At 37.3% G+C, this 14,462-nt stretch overlaps 1 protein-coding gene across 1 annotated transcript; it reads left to right on the top strand.

Annotated features, from left to right (window-relative positions):
• Positions 1-431: 431 nt before the first annotated feature.
• Positions 432-14,278, top strand: LOC104155029 (brefeldin A-inhibited guanine nucleotide-exchange protein 2-like; the record flags this gene model as incomplete). The annotated part of the gene is made up of 20 exons (XM_009699150.1): positions 432-594; positions 1,399-1,522; positions 2,253-2,399; positions 3,232-3,411; positions 3,839-4,058; positions 4,732-4,803; positions 5,094-5,242; positions 5,653-5,783; positions 6,315-6,549; positions 6,814-6,913; positions 7,142-7,281; positions 8,388-8,496; positions 9,007-9,208; positions 9,976-10,087; positions 10,680-10,885; positions 11,808-11,892; positions 11,985-12,156; positions 13,300-13,451; positions 13,636-13,764; positions 14,120-14,278. Coding segments are annotated over exons 1-20 (2,883 nt in total), but the record flags the coding sequence as incomplete, so codon positions are not given.
• Between the last annotated feature and the right edge of the window lie 184 nt (positions 14,279-14,462).

The following is a 14,462-nucleotide window of genomic DNA, read 5'->3' as shown; positions in this document are numbered from 1 at the left end:
TCTTCTCTAAAGGGTTCTCTATGGATCAATAGAATCAATGTTGGGTTTTTTTTGATTTAAGCTTAGGGCAGCCTGGAATTAAGCAGTGCAGTAGACCTTACCCGGTTGGGGGTAAGGAAGCGTTTGCTGCAGCTCCATGTGTTTGTATTGGCACTGCTGTCTGGTGTTCTGACGAGCTATGGAAAGACATTGCTCGTGTCCTTGTGCTAACACAAACTATGCCATTTTTTGCACAGGAACTGGTTTGCTTCCACTGAGACACAGTTGACTGTCTGTTAACGTAGGATGCATCTAATTGCAGGCAGGCATTTATTTCCTCCATTTTAATACATAGTTTTCAGTACAAGCAAACTTGAACCATCCATCTAATATAGAAAGGTAGTTACTGTCAGCATGAGCTTCATCCTGACTTTATTATGGCCAGAAGCTCTGGAAGCAAATACTGAAGTGTAAGACTTCTGGTTTGAAACAGCTTTGCTATATTACACTTTCCTTATTTGTGTTATTGATAATGATAACTTATGTTGGGTGTTAAATGCTTGGAATTTTTTTCTTTCTTCCAGATGAAATAAAAACTGAGCTGGAAAAGCAAAGGTAAATTATTAATTGCTGTAAACTATGCATGAAAACAGCAAGTGAAATAATTTGATAGTGGAAATGTAAGAGTGTGTATACATTACGGCAGTGAGTTTGTGAATACCCAGTTACACACCTTTCTGCCAAAAACATGGCCTGTGTACTCCGATTACACAATTTTTGTGGCTATGAGTACTCAAGCCATAACTGTCTCTGAATTTCACTATGAAAAAATTGCAAAACTTCTAAAAGGTGCTAGTTTTTCACTTCCTTTTACTGGGCTTAATATAGCCTGCTAGGAAATCATAAAGAGCAGAAGGTATTCTCTGTTTGATAGTATATGCTCTTAACTACCTAGATCAGGAATACCAATTTAAATACTACTTAAATCCAAAATTTAAAACATTTGTCCAGCACTGTGCTATGATTTAAAATGAGCCCCCAAATGTATTTCTGTTTGCTTAGTATCCTTCATATGGGACCTGGTTAATTCAGAATAACTTTGATAAATCTATCATTTATGTTATGTAGGAGTTCCTCAGTATTTCAGGTAGTGGGACAGTGTTGGAGTGTAGCGAGGGAAGGGTTAAGTTGAAGAACATACGAAAAAGATCGAATGCAATATAAATAAAGTGGGGTTTGTGTGGATTTTTTTTTTTTAAGAAAAATGAACTTCCTTTAAGAAAGTATGCGTGACAGAAACTTGTGTTACATTTGTATGCTACTGTGTACCATTCAGCTTTAAATTTAGAGAAGGAGGAAATGCAGTTTGCTGTGATATACATGTTTAGAAAAATGAACAACTCTTCTTATCTGACCTAGGGAAGGCACTGCTACTCCACCAAAAGCAAACTTCATTGAAGCAGATAAATACTTCCTTCCATTTGAACTGGCCTGCCAGTCAAAGTCTCCACGCATTGTCAGTACTTCACTGGATTGTTTACAGGTAAGTGGTCTTTTTATACTTGGACAGAGTGAAATGGAGACGTATACAGTTACAAAAAACCTGTGTGCTGTTGGTATTCTCAGAGCGAAGAAGTAATGCTGTCCTGAGTACATAAGCTGTGCGGATACCCACTAGGGCTACTTAGACGTATAAACCATGCAAAATAGGTTATCATCAGACTTGGTTGAAAGTGTATCTTGTCAAAGTCAGAAATGTGTGTGGTGTTTTATAGTGAAGCAGACCTTTATTGAAGCTCATGCATGCTTACGTTATTCATAAAGATGTTTCATCTGTGGTGCTCTAAAAGGAATATTTACCATGGTGTTTCTTGTAGTGCTGATGTGATGGGAGGTCAGACTCTGGAATCTTTCTACCTTGTCCCTCCTTAGATTCTTACAGAAAAAACAAATGCAACTTAATCTCAGCTAACTATTTGGGCAGAACCTCTCTGTTGTGAATAGGTACAAAGATTGATGATAAAAACTTTTATCTGGTTATGATAGGAAGAAATGGTCTGCGTGGAAGAAGCTTGTGTATCACTTACTAAGTCTGTTTTGTCTAGAAGTGTGAAGAGTCGAAGTATTTGGTAGCCAGACTATTGATGGTGTTAAATTTTTGTATTAAAACTGGTTAAGTAAGGTATGCTGTCTAAAGCCCCCTTTTTATGCTGTACTTAACTGTATTTTACTTAACAGTATATGGTGGTCTAATCTGCATTCTTTCTACCTAGAAACTCATTGCATATGGACATATCACTGGCAATGCTCCAGACAGTGGAGCTCCTGGCAAACGACTGATTGACCGAATAGTTGAAACCATTTGCAATTGCTTTCAGGGTCCTCAAACAGATGAAGGAGTACAACTGCAGATAATTAAGGTATTTTATTTGGTGCAATATTAATTTGCTTTCTCTGTCTTTGGTTTTGTAGCTGAAAAAAAATTAATGCAAAGCACTACTTAGGGCCCAGTTTCTCCATTGCTTACGTTGATAGATGTGTCATTGAATTCAGGGAGGCTGTCACCAGGTCAGAATTAGTATGTGAAATGTATTTCCTCTTGCTGAAGCAGAACGTAAGGAAATACTTTATAAATGTTTGTCTGTCTTTCTGGGATGAGCCATGGCCTGGATATTTCATCTTGCAAACAGCTTGATGTTCATCTTCTAGGCCCCCAACTGAATGCACTGTAACTGATGCAGTATCATGGGCTGCTGCTCTAGCCTGTCTGCTCTCATGTCCATTTTTCCAGAAAGATCTGCAGTGTATGTTCTCAACAAGGCACAGTAGTAGTACCAGTGGTGTGTTTGTTCTCGTTCTGAAATCTACTTGGGCTAACATAGCTGAGGTTAGAAGTTGGTGAACCTTCTAGTAATCTAATTCGATGGTAGTGTAGACCAATTGGCCCTTTCACAGAAATGAAGCTATAGAATATAATGATAACTATTTTATTTAGAGGTGGAATATCAAACTTACTGGAAAACTAGTTGTGATAGAACACGTTAACAGCTCAGGAGAGAACAGAGATACGTGGAAGTTCTGTTAAACTTTCTTCGATTTGAAATGTCATTTCAGAGAGCTAGAAGTTCCTTATAAAGTCTTAGATATATGTGTTTCATAAGAAACTTACTGATAATTATGGAAGACCTGCATGAAGTGTATTGCTGCCTGCTTGCTTAGATTTAATTTTTACCGTGTTACGGACTTTTTCAGGCTCTCCTCACTGCAGTAACATCTCCGTATATAGAAATTCATGAAGGAACAATTCTTCAGACTGTTAGAACCTGTTACAACATCTATCTGGCCAGTAAAAATCTTATTAATCAGACAACTGCCAAAGCTACCCTTACGCAGATGTTAAATGTCATTTTTACACGGATGGAAAATCAAGCTGTATGTAACTATTACTTTTGCTCATCTCGAATGTTTAGGCTTGACAAATGAATAGAAAACTTTTTTTGTTACTATTTTTGAGTCTGTCATTGTAGTTGGACATCTATGGATTTGTAATTTTAAAAAACCCTGTCAAATCCTGCAGTGAAGCATACTGCCTGATTAAAAATAAAATATGAAACTTACTGCTGATAACAAGGTTTCACACCGTAGTTTCTGCCAAATGGCTTTGTATAAACAAGTGATGGGATGCTTTTAAAATAAGATTGAAGTACATATTTTTAATTTGACTGGCCAACTGATTATATTTTCATTGTTTCTTTCTTGTTAACACGTGAATTCACAAAGGAGCATCAGTCATCATAGACATCTGTTTGTCCTTCTGTTTTTTGCCTTATATTAACTTTTTCATATTGTTTTTTTCAAGATACAAGAATCCAGAGAAATAGAAAAAATTAATCAGCAAAAATCCCAGTCTCCTGCAATTCAAGCGGTGTCCAGGTCTCCAAAGATTGGTCAGTTAAAGCACAGCTATCAGGAAGGGAAACCTGCCATTCCTGTAAGTGTGGAATTAACGAATGGTGAGCCTGAGAAGGTAGAGAATGGAGACATGAAGTTGGAGCGGGATCTGCCTCTTTCAGCATCAGGTGAACAAGAATAGGTTGGGTCTTTTGCTTTCAGTTACTATTGGAAAGTGCTCTTTTAGGCTATTTTGGGGAGAAGTGACTGGGGTTGTTGGCTCAAATCACACTTGGTGTTTCTCAGTAGTCTTTCAGAATATACAGGCCATCCTTAGCTCATGTCTATAACAATATAACCATTGAAGAAAGGATCACAGTTTCCCTAGAAGTCTAGTAAAACTACATATTCCGTATAGATAAGCCATTATAATGGAATTTGACTTGATTAGATTGATAAAGGGGAAGGAAATGAAGAGAATAGTCACAGTATGTGGGAAGTGACAAAATCACTTTGAGGTAATTGAAGTCCTGTGGTAAAAATAATGTGTATTATGAAGACCTTATCATAAGCATATACTGTATCTAAATTAGGAATGTAGGATATTCCAAAACTAAGAGTTTATAACAGTTGATAAATGCAAATGACAAAATCACTGCATTAAAACTATCAGTGCTTTGATTTAAACAATGGAAATAACATCAAAGAGTGTTTTTGTATGACTTCTTGGAAATGGCTTTAGAGGAGAGCTACTAAAGAATATCTATAATTTTTAATCCTTCTGCCTCTTTCATGTTTTTCCTTTTAATCTTCTAAGCAAAAGTACTAAATTCAGAATTATCTCTTTGTGTGTTTCATTAGAGGAAACAACTGATGGAGGAAAGGAAATGGTTAAATGCATCTTGGAAGATGTGGTCAAGTCAGCTGTGAAAGGTAGCAAAGTCTTCTAAAGTAAAATAGATGCATGTGTATTGCCAGACTTTTATTCCTGTGATTATAAAAGCATGGAAGTTATCTTTTGTTACGAAGTATCTTGTCAAGAACACCTACTAAGGCAGTAAGAACAGGTTTTTATTGTCTCACAGTATGCTTTTGCTGGTAGCTGAGAAACTTTCTAGTTTACAAGTGCTGCTTCTGTCCCACTTCGTTGTAGAGCTTCACAAAGTCATGAAGTAAAAAAGCTCAATGGGTGATTTTAATCAGTTTTCCTTTTTCCCCTTTAGTGGCTGAAGAAAAGCAGGTAACAGACAGAGCTGAGGCTTTACCTGCATTAGAGATGGCAGATATTGTTCTTCCTGGCTCTAATAGTGAAAATGTACAAACAAATGGGATTCCAGATGATGGGCAGTCTGTTTCCTCCACTGATAATCTGGTAAATAACTTCACTGGATGCTAATGTATATTTAGGAAAGGAGAAGCGTTTTTATCATGCCAACTAATACAGTGGGATTTGGGGAGGGAAAGGACAGAAGTTTTAATGTATGTATCCTGCTCAAGTTCGAAAAGGAAGCAGCAACTGCAATTTAAGCAGATATTGAAAACAACTGTTCTAAAACTGGTTATGTTAGTTGAATACAGGGTGGGGGCAGAGGGGAAAAGTCAGTCAACATGTGTGAAAAGATCCAGGTCACCTGTAGTCCTGTTTAATTTTAGTTTAAACTTTACCAAATATACCATTTTTAAAAAATTTGTAGGTAATTCTCAGAGGAGCTGTGGAATCTTCCAGATTGCTCTGTTCCTTTGTCTCACTGAGGATCTGATGTTGTGTTTCTTGCTTTCAAGGAAACAGACGTATCTGGACATCAGGCTACTGCCAGATTTTCCCATGTTCTACAAAAGGATGCCTTCCTTGTGTTCAGGTCGTTGTGCAAGCTCTCCATGAAACCACTTGGTGATGGACCACCAGATCCCAAGTAATGAGACTGTATTTATTGTACTGTCCTTCTCAGGTAGCTTTTGGAGACAGTTAAGTAGCTGATGTGTAGTAAAGCAGGTATTCAGAATTCACCTGTCAGGGCCTTGATTTAGTTAGCTTGATGAATCTAGGATTGAAACTTGCTTCAAATTATTAAAAATTCAATACTTGAGGGTTTTTTTTGTGTAATGGGCTTATTAATCTTATCAGCTGAAGTGGCCTTGTCTATATAGTATTTGTGAAGCTTTTGATGCGGGAGTGAGGGAACACTTCTTAGTAGCACTGAGTTGGATCTATTATCCTAGTCTAAGATGTTAATGCTCCTGGAAGATCTCCAAATTAAGATGGTAGATGTTGTCCAAAATCACTTGCAGGCTGATTTCTACCCCTCCTGCCCCCAACGTTGAAAAGAATCAAAATAGCAGTCACTTCTTCTTGACATGGAAGAAATGCTGTAGTGCTCATGTTGAATACAAATATGTATTCAGAAATACAATAAAAATTTATTTAACGTTGAATTTTTTTCTAGATCTCATGAATTGCGTTCTAAGGTAGTGTCTCTCCAGCTTCTTCTCTCAGTACTGCAGAATGCTGGTCCAGTTTTCAGGACACACGAAATGTTCATCAATGCAATCAAGCAATATCTTTGTGTAGCATTATCTAAAAATGGAGTCTCTTCTGTTCCTGATGTATTTGAGCTCTCTCTTGCCATCTTCCTCACGCTGCTTTCGAATTTTAAGACCCATTTAAAAATGCAGATTGAGGTGAGAGACTTTTTCTCTGTAATTTGTATGATGCTCTTGTTCTCAAAGAAAAATACTGCAATGATAAAAGGCAACTGAAACTTAGAAGTCAATGTCTTAGTTTTGTTTGCTTGCTGAACTAGTATATTACTATTGTATTCAAATCCTAATATGCATGAGATTATACTCTTCAAGAGAAATTATTGAATAGAAATGAATTTGTGCATTTGACATGGCTCTAATAAGTTTCAGAACATCAAGTCCTTTACCTCATTTATTTTGCAGGTGTTCTTCAAAGAGATCTTCCTGAATATTCTAGAGACTTCTTCAAGCTCCTTTGAACACAAATGGATGGTGATTCAGACTTTAACTAGAATTTGTGCAGGTATTTCCATTGTTGTAAAAAGCAGTCAGTTCCTCTGGCAGCACGTGAAAATTATTTTGAAGGCAAATGCCACATATAATATTTAAGTGCGAAAAATTGAATTTGATCCCATACTGCTACTTGAGTTAAATGTCTGGATACATCCCACTGCCTACTCCATCCAGCTGATTCCTTTTAAAAATGGCATTACACTGAATCCTAATACTCACACTTTCTTTTGTTTTCAAGATGCCCAGTGTGTAGTGGATATTTATGTTAACTATGACTGCGATTTAAACGCTGCTAATATATTCGAACGCCTTGTAAATGATTTGTCCAAAATCGCACAGGGACGAAGTGGGCATGAGTTGGGAATGACACCTTTACAGGTAAGAAAAACAGCTTTGAAGATAAGATACTATTTTTTTCATAAATGGTGCTGTCTCTGCATCGTTATTGATACTTCCAGTGGTTTATGTTGTCTGTAACCTACTGATGTTACTTACTTTTTAAAATTAGCTAATTTGCAATTGAATGCTGAAGCAGCATGAATAATTTACTTGATGATTTTGCTGCATACTTGCATTGTGAGACTAGGCTTGTTCTGGGCCCTTTTGTTGGACTGCCATGGGAGAGAATTGAATGAGCCTTCCTCTCCCTTACCTGAATAACTTCCCTTCCGGGGCTTATGAACAAGCAGTACCTTCACCTGTGTTTGCTTGGCACAAACTTTTTGTGCTATATCTCCACCACAAGAGTTTTATTTTTAAAATTACACTTTCCTAGCCCTTAGAGGGAGGGTGGTGTATAGACTGCTTTCAGCAAGAATGTTGGCCTTGTCCTACAGCACTGTAGGTGCTTTCCTCCAGCCTAAATAGCTTTCAGGATTGAAGAGAACTTAGTGCCAGGGTTGGTCTCAGAACTGAGTGCACCTCACATCTTCAATTAGAATTGATTCAATGCTTGCTTGAATGGAAGTAAAAACCAGGACACCTTTGTTTCAGATTTTGAATAGAACTGTTTACTGTACAGCAAAGGTAGTGAAATGCTTGTCTTGCTTGTGGAGAGATCTGACACTATGGAGACCTAGTGGATGGTCATAATCATTCATGTGACAAAGGGGAGGCATTTAGGATTTTGTTTAAGGTCTATATTGCCCCTTGGTTGTACTCATCAGTTACTATCAATAGACCATCTGCTTAAAGCCACTGGAATGTGTTCTGGTGTCAGTCTGGTTATGGTTGCTTTTGGCCTGGATGTATCCAACCTAAGTAGTCAAGGGGCAGAAACTTTCTATAACCAATAGATTTCCACCTAACTGACAAACTTTCTAAGATTTCAGTGGTGTGTGATGTAAGGCCTTCTAGAACTTGTGGATATACATTGGTTTGGGTTTTTTGGTTTTGGTGGGTTTTTTTGGTTTTGTGTGTGTGTGTGTTTTTGTGTTGTTTTGTTGGTGGTTGTTTGGTTTTGGTTTTTTTTTTTTTCTTTTTAGGAACTAAGCCTGAGGAAAAAAGGACTTGAATGTTTGGTTTCTATTTTAAAATGTATGGTAGAATGGAGCAAAGACCTTTATGTGAACCCTAATCATCAGGCTAGCTTAGGTAAGATTATTTCCTTATTAAACAAATTAGTCTCTCCATAACTTTGTCCTTGTGTTTATTCAGTGTTTAGAAACTATTCGGAGATGTAGATGCTAGGTTTTTACATAATGATTTGTTTATACAACTGAAGTATTTTACAAACAATTGTTAATGCTGTTGCAGTAACTGACTTCCCAAGTGTCTGGTTCAAATAACCAGGTTCTATTTAAGAGCTTTAGTCAGGCCATTGTCTACACTATAAAAGCTGGCTTATGTAGAACAAGACACATGACAAATCTTGCAGTTACTAAGTTGAAGTGCCAGAATTTCTCCATAGCTGCTGTTTCTCTTCTGCCTTTTGTTGGATTATTTTAGAATTGCGTCAATACAGCATCCTCATGTAGTGTAGACTGCCAAGAAATATACATAGTAAAATAAGAATATTGACTCATAAATTTCTACTAAAAAGTTCTAGACCTAAAAGCTTTTGACTGAACAGAGTAACTTAAGTCTCGCCCTGTTTATAAATAGGTTCATATAAACCATCTGAACAGGAAATGGCTGAAGGTAAATGCCTTGAGAGTGGAGGGAGACGGAGTAGTGTCAGTTCTTTGGACTCCACTGTATCCTCAGGAGTTGGAAGTGTTGGTACCCAGACTGCTGTCCCAGATGATCCTGAGCAATTTGAAGTCATCAAGCAACAAAAGGAAATAATTGAACATGGGATAGAACTGTAAGTCCAGTATGACAGGAAGATAAAAGTTCACTAGTAAAAAAACCTATGTGTACAACCATACTTTCTTACCGTCTTACACAGTCAAATGCATGGGGATGCTTACAAATTGATCTTAAAGCTGAAGACTCTTGCGTGCTGTTGTCAAAAGCTAATGCTGGAGGCTATTGTAGTCTTAAGGAACTCAGTAAAATCTTGGGTGGAGTGAAGGGTGGTTTCACAACTTTCCTTTGTGCTGGGTCAGCCTCACAAGAGAGGAAAGTGTAGGTATACCTAGAGAGAAATTGATTTGAGCAGGCAGGCTTAATGTTATCTTATAGCTCTTACGCTGTTTGTTGTCTTTTATTGAAATAGAGTTTGGGGAAATAAGTCATTGTCCAGCTATGTTTTACTACTTTTCCATTAATTTGAAGATCTTTATGTCTGTAAATGCTATAAAAAGGTCTTGAACAGCAACATTTTTAACATTTCATGGAAAGTCTCTAATTTTTAATATTTCAAAAGGGTCAGTTTTTAAGTGGGTTTTCAAGCAATGACTTTCAAGCTTATCAGCAACTGAATATACCTTATGAGATGTAGCGTAGGGTGTGTATGGTTAATACATTTGTTGCACATTCTTTGATTTCTGTTTTTTCTAACTAGAAAAAAAGACATAGAGCTACAGCACAGAATCTTTGATTTATAAGGGCTCTGTAAAACTAAAATTTTATAGTCTGTGATATTTTTCAATTGCATGTCTCAATTTCCCTATGTTTTTGTCTGAATAGGTTTAATAAAAAACCAAAGAGAGGAATACAATACCTACAGGAGCAAGGAATGCTTGGCAGTACAGCAGAGGACATTGCACAATTTTTGCACCAAGAAGAACGCCTCTGTTCTGTAAGACTACATGCAACATAAGATAATTAATACTCTTGTCCCTATCATCTTCTCCCCTGTCTTATGATGATGTGTGTATGCACGCTCTCTTTAGTTCATGTTTCATTAATAGATAATTGAAAGCGTAAGAGTACTAATGAAGGTATTTAATACCAATGCTACTTTCTATTTACTTGCTGTCCCAGGCTTTTGAGTAAAGTAGCTGTGTTTACAATAAAGTGCTGAAGGGATTCCCCATAAATAGGCAACATGCATTTTTTGCTACATCTGCATTAGCAGTATCATCAAAGGAGTATCATGTACCGCAGTGGCAAAGCATTCTCTACTGCCTGTGAAATTGGGTGCAGTTCAGCTTTCCTTGGCTCTACAGTAATGCAGATCTTCCCTTGGGAAGTGAGGACAGCAAGAATATGCAGACTAAAGGCATTTCTAATGACGTTGGTTTCTTGTCATCTCTCTAACGGTTGCTCTGCCCGCTCAGTGAAGTATATCAGTCTTACAAAACTGACAGCTGTGCAATTCTTGTGCTATAAACTTTCTTGCAAAGCTGGCAGTTGGATTACACAGTAATAACTGTCTCTTGTGTTTTTAGACTCAAGTAGGGGAATTTCTTGGGGAAAGCAACAAGTTTAACAAGGAAGTGATGTATGCCTATGTAGACCAGCTTGATTTCTGTGGAAAAGACTTTGTCTCTGCTCTACGTATATTTCTGGAAGGTTTTCGTCTGCCAGGTGAAGCCCAGAAGATCGATAGATTAATGGAGAAGTTTGCTGCTAGATATATTGAATGCAACCAACGGTAATTCAAAACCTTTGTATTGGATAAGTGCCTGAAGAATGGCTGTATTTTTTTGTGACCCTTAGGGGCAAGGGGCAACTCGCACTCATACCAGCTCAGGAACGTCCAAAGGCTTGTGTGAGGAGAATATCTTGTTGCTAATATTGGTGCTGAACCTCTGCAACCACTAGGCAAAATGGAAACTTTGGATAGAAAGTAAACTGATGCTGGCATTTCATTAAATCCCCAATACTTGCTACAAGGAATTACTGGAAGAGGGAAGCCCTAAGTATGTTAAATTGTCCCTGTATTAGCTGTTCTGTTTTTAAACAAACGTAGATCAGTCAAATGTAAACAACAGTAATAAACAGTAGCAATTGCTAAAATTAAAAATATATGGCATAAATAGCTAATAAGATATTACACGTGTTTTTGCTTGCCCATTAGATGCTGAACAAAATATATATATGTTAGTTGACATCAAGTAGGCAGTGTTGCTATTGTTTCTAATGCAATAAACTAGCACTGAAGTTTAGCTATGTGTTCAGGCTTAATTGGTTCCCATTCCTTAGTCCAGTTGGTACATCACTGGGTGGTTTGTATAATTCTTAATGAAAGCTTGGGAGTGAAAAATAAGCTGTTCTTTAGCTTTTTGTAGGATTACCCGAAGAAGGGTAATGTATAATTTTTTGGGAATGTACTTCAAAATTCCAGTCATCACTACCTTTCAACATTGTGAAGATGCTTTTATATTTTTAACCTTTTTATTTGCTTTTTAAGACACTTGGGGCTTCATGTGTTTCTGAAGACTAATTTTAGGCTCTGTTTGCATTCAGCCAAAGAGCTTAGCTCTTCTAGGTATTTTTCTTGCATGTAGAAATAGAGCTAATGGATTGAGGAATTAGGGCTCTAAAACCCTGTTTTGTTTTCTTTCTTCCCTTAGGCAAACACTATTTGCTAGTGCTGACACTGCCTATGTTTTGGCATACTCTATTATAATGCTGACTACAGACTTGCACAGTCCACAGGTAGAAATTAAAAAAACAAACTTGTAGAAGCTCAAATTTCCATGGAACTTGCACTCAAAATCTGATATCCAACTTCCATTCTTTTTTTACAGGTAAAAAATAAAATGACAAAGGAGCAATACATTAAAATGAATCGAGGAATCAATGACAGTAAAGACCTGCCAGTAGAGTATTTATCCACAATCTATGAAGAAATAGAAGGAAAGAAAATTGCAATGAAAGAGACAAAAGAATACGCAATTACAACCAAGTGTAGTAAACCAAGTAAGAAGGAACTAGAAACTGGAAAGACCACAGTGCTCTTGAACTATTGCAGTAACTTTCACGATGGCATAGTGGAGTTCAGATCCCTTTTTGAAAACATCTTTGTGCAATACATAAATTACATTTAGAATGGCTAATATAGATATCTGGAATGAAACTGGCTCAGTTATTACTTAATACTGCTACTTCTGTGATGGAAACGTAGCTGTGTAAGTGCATCTGACACCATGGCAGAGAGGCACTGAAAGCTAGGTTTGGTGGGGTTGGTTTGTTTGTTTTAATGGAAATGTGAGGGGGAAAAATGGTAGAATAACTGAAGGCAGTGCTTACTTTGCAAGTTAACTTCTTGTTTTTATGTGCTAGACAACAGATTGGTTTTTGTTCTGGGTTGTTTTTTTTGTCTGCCTGTCAGTAGCATGTCATAGTTCAGAGGCTGGCAAGTGCCACAGTCCTTGTGATAATGTTTGAAAAAGAGAGATCAGAGAGTTTGTCATGATCTATAGTCACCTATCCTCATCTAGACCAAATGAGGACTTCTGTGTGTAGTGTACAGTAGAAACCAGTATCTCTAGCTGTACTCTGCTTTTGCTCAGAATAGCAGGTATTAATTCAAATTAGCAAATTCTGAATCTTCAGCATAGTGGGTTTTTCAGTGTTTTCCATGCTGTTTGCAGGTTTCCTAGATCAAAATAAGGGAATGAAATTAATTTGCTTGAAAATTGAAGTTGCAACCTTTAGTGTAAGGATAAAGAAACATTAAGTTATTTATCAAGTTGGTGAGGGCTGGTTTTGTTTTGAGGATGTCAGCCTAAGAAGATGAAGGATTTGCCATCCATTTTTACGGTCAGAGTGATGTAATAGAGCCTCTCTGGCTTCTAATGATTAGGTCATAACATGTGGCTTATAATAAAGGGCTGAATTAGTTATTTTATATAGAATAAAGTCTTAATTTTTGGTCTGGGTTTTAGTGCTGGAGTTCCTTGCTTGCAAGCTATGACAGCCTCCTCAATTCTAATATTCTGGAAGATTTTTATCTTTAGATTTCATTTGCAATACCTTTATGTAACATTTTGCAACGCTCAACACAAAGCCATGGAACATGTGAAAAAAGAAACCAATGCAACTGTGTGGTGTTCCCCTTAGGTGTAGCTAATGAGAAGCAGCGGAGGTTGTTGTACAATTTGGAGATGGAACAAATGGCTAAAACAGCTAAAGCCCTTATGGAGGCAGTAAGCCATGCAAAGGCTCCTTTTACTAGTGCCACTCATCTGGATCATGTCAGACCCATGTTCAAAGTGAGTGTGATGTTCTCCTTGTATCTTCATTGCTAAGAGTTTTAAGCATGGAAAAAAGTGGAAGATTACTTTGAAGAGTTAGTTAATGCAACAGGTGGACGCTTTGGATAAATTTGGTTTCAGTTACCTAATGTTTTGGGCTAAAATCCTAATACTTCTGAACTTAGTTTTTTCCTTTCTTTAGCTTGTATGGACTCCATTGTTGGCAGCTTACAGTGTTGGCTTGCAGAACTGTGATGACACAGAAGTTGCATCCCTTTGTTTGGAAGGAATACGCTGTGCAATTAGAATAGCCTGTATCTTTGGAATGCAGGTTTGTATAAGAATTAGCATGGGGCTTGCTAAGGGCACTGTAGGCTCTGGGAGGCAAATGAAGAATTGCAGACAACACGTACGTAGAAAATGAAGTGTCTCATCTACTTTCTTGAAACGGTAAAATAAAATATTACCATCTTATTTTAGTTTGTTTTAAGACCTTGATATCATCAAGCTTTTCTTCCACTCTGCTTTCCTTTTGTTGCTCACTGGCATGCTACTCTCCTTCAGCTGGAAAGTGCTCTAATAGTGCCAACTATACATAGAAGGAAAATTGCGTAGGCATGCTGGACAAGTAACTTTCTCTAGCTCTTCAGGGACTTGATTACAATGCTTGTTTCTCTGTCCTGTAGCTTGAACGAGATGCTTATGTACAGGCCCTTGCTCGTTTTTCCTTGTTGACCGCCAGTTCCAGTATTACAGAAATGAAACAGAAGAACATAGATACCATTAAGACACTTATTACAGTCGCTCATACAGATGGCAACTATCTTGGGAACTCTTGGCATGAGGTAAATCTTGATTAGTTTAAATAGTGCAACTGCGTTGTCCTTTGAAAACTTGCAGGATTTTGTTGTTCTACTGTTTCCAGTCTTTAGTTACCGCACTTAGCTCCCAGCATGTGTCAGCATCCTCTTTAAAATGTGGAACAAATGCATTATTTTGTTAGTGGGTTTTTTTTAATATATATGAATA

Source organism: Cariama cristata, unplaced genomic scaffold (assembly GCF_000690535.1).
Source record: "Cariama cristata isolate BGI_N322 unplaced genomic scaffold, ASM69053v1 Scaffold21534, whole genome shotgun sequence".
Classification (NCBI taxonomy): domain Eukaryota; kingdom Metazoa; phylum Chordata; class Aves; order Cariamiformes; family Cariamidae; genus Cariama; species Cariama cristata.
Note: the sequence above shows the minus strand (reverse complement) of the source record. Positions and strands in the feature narration are given on the sequence as shown.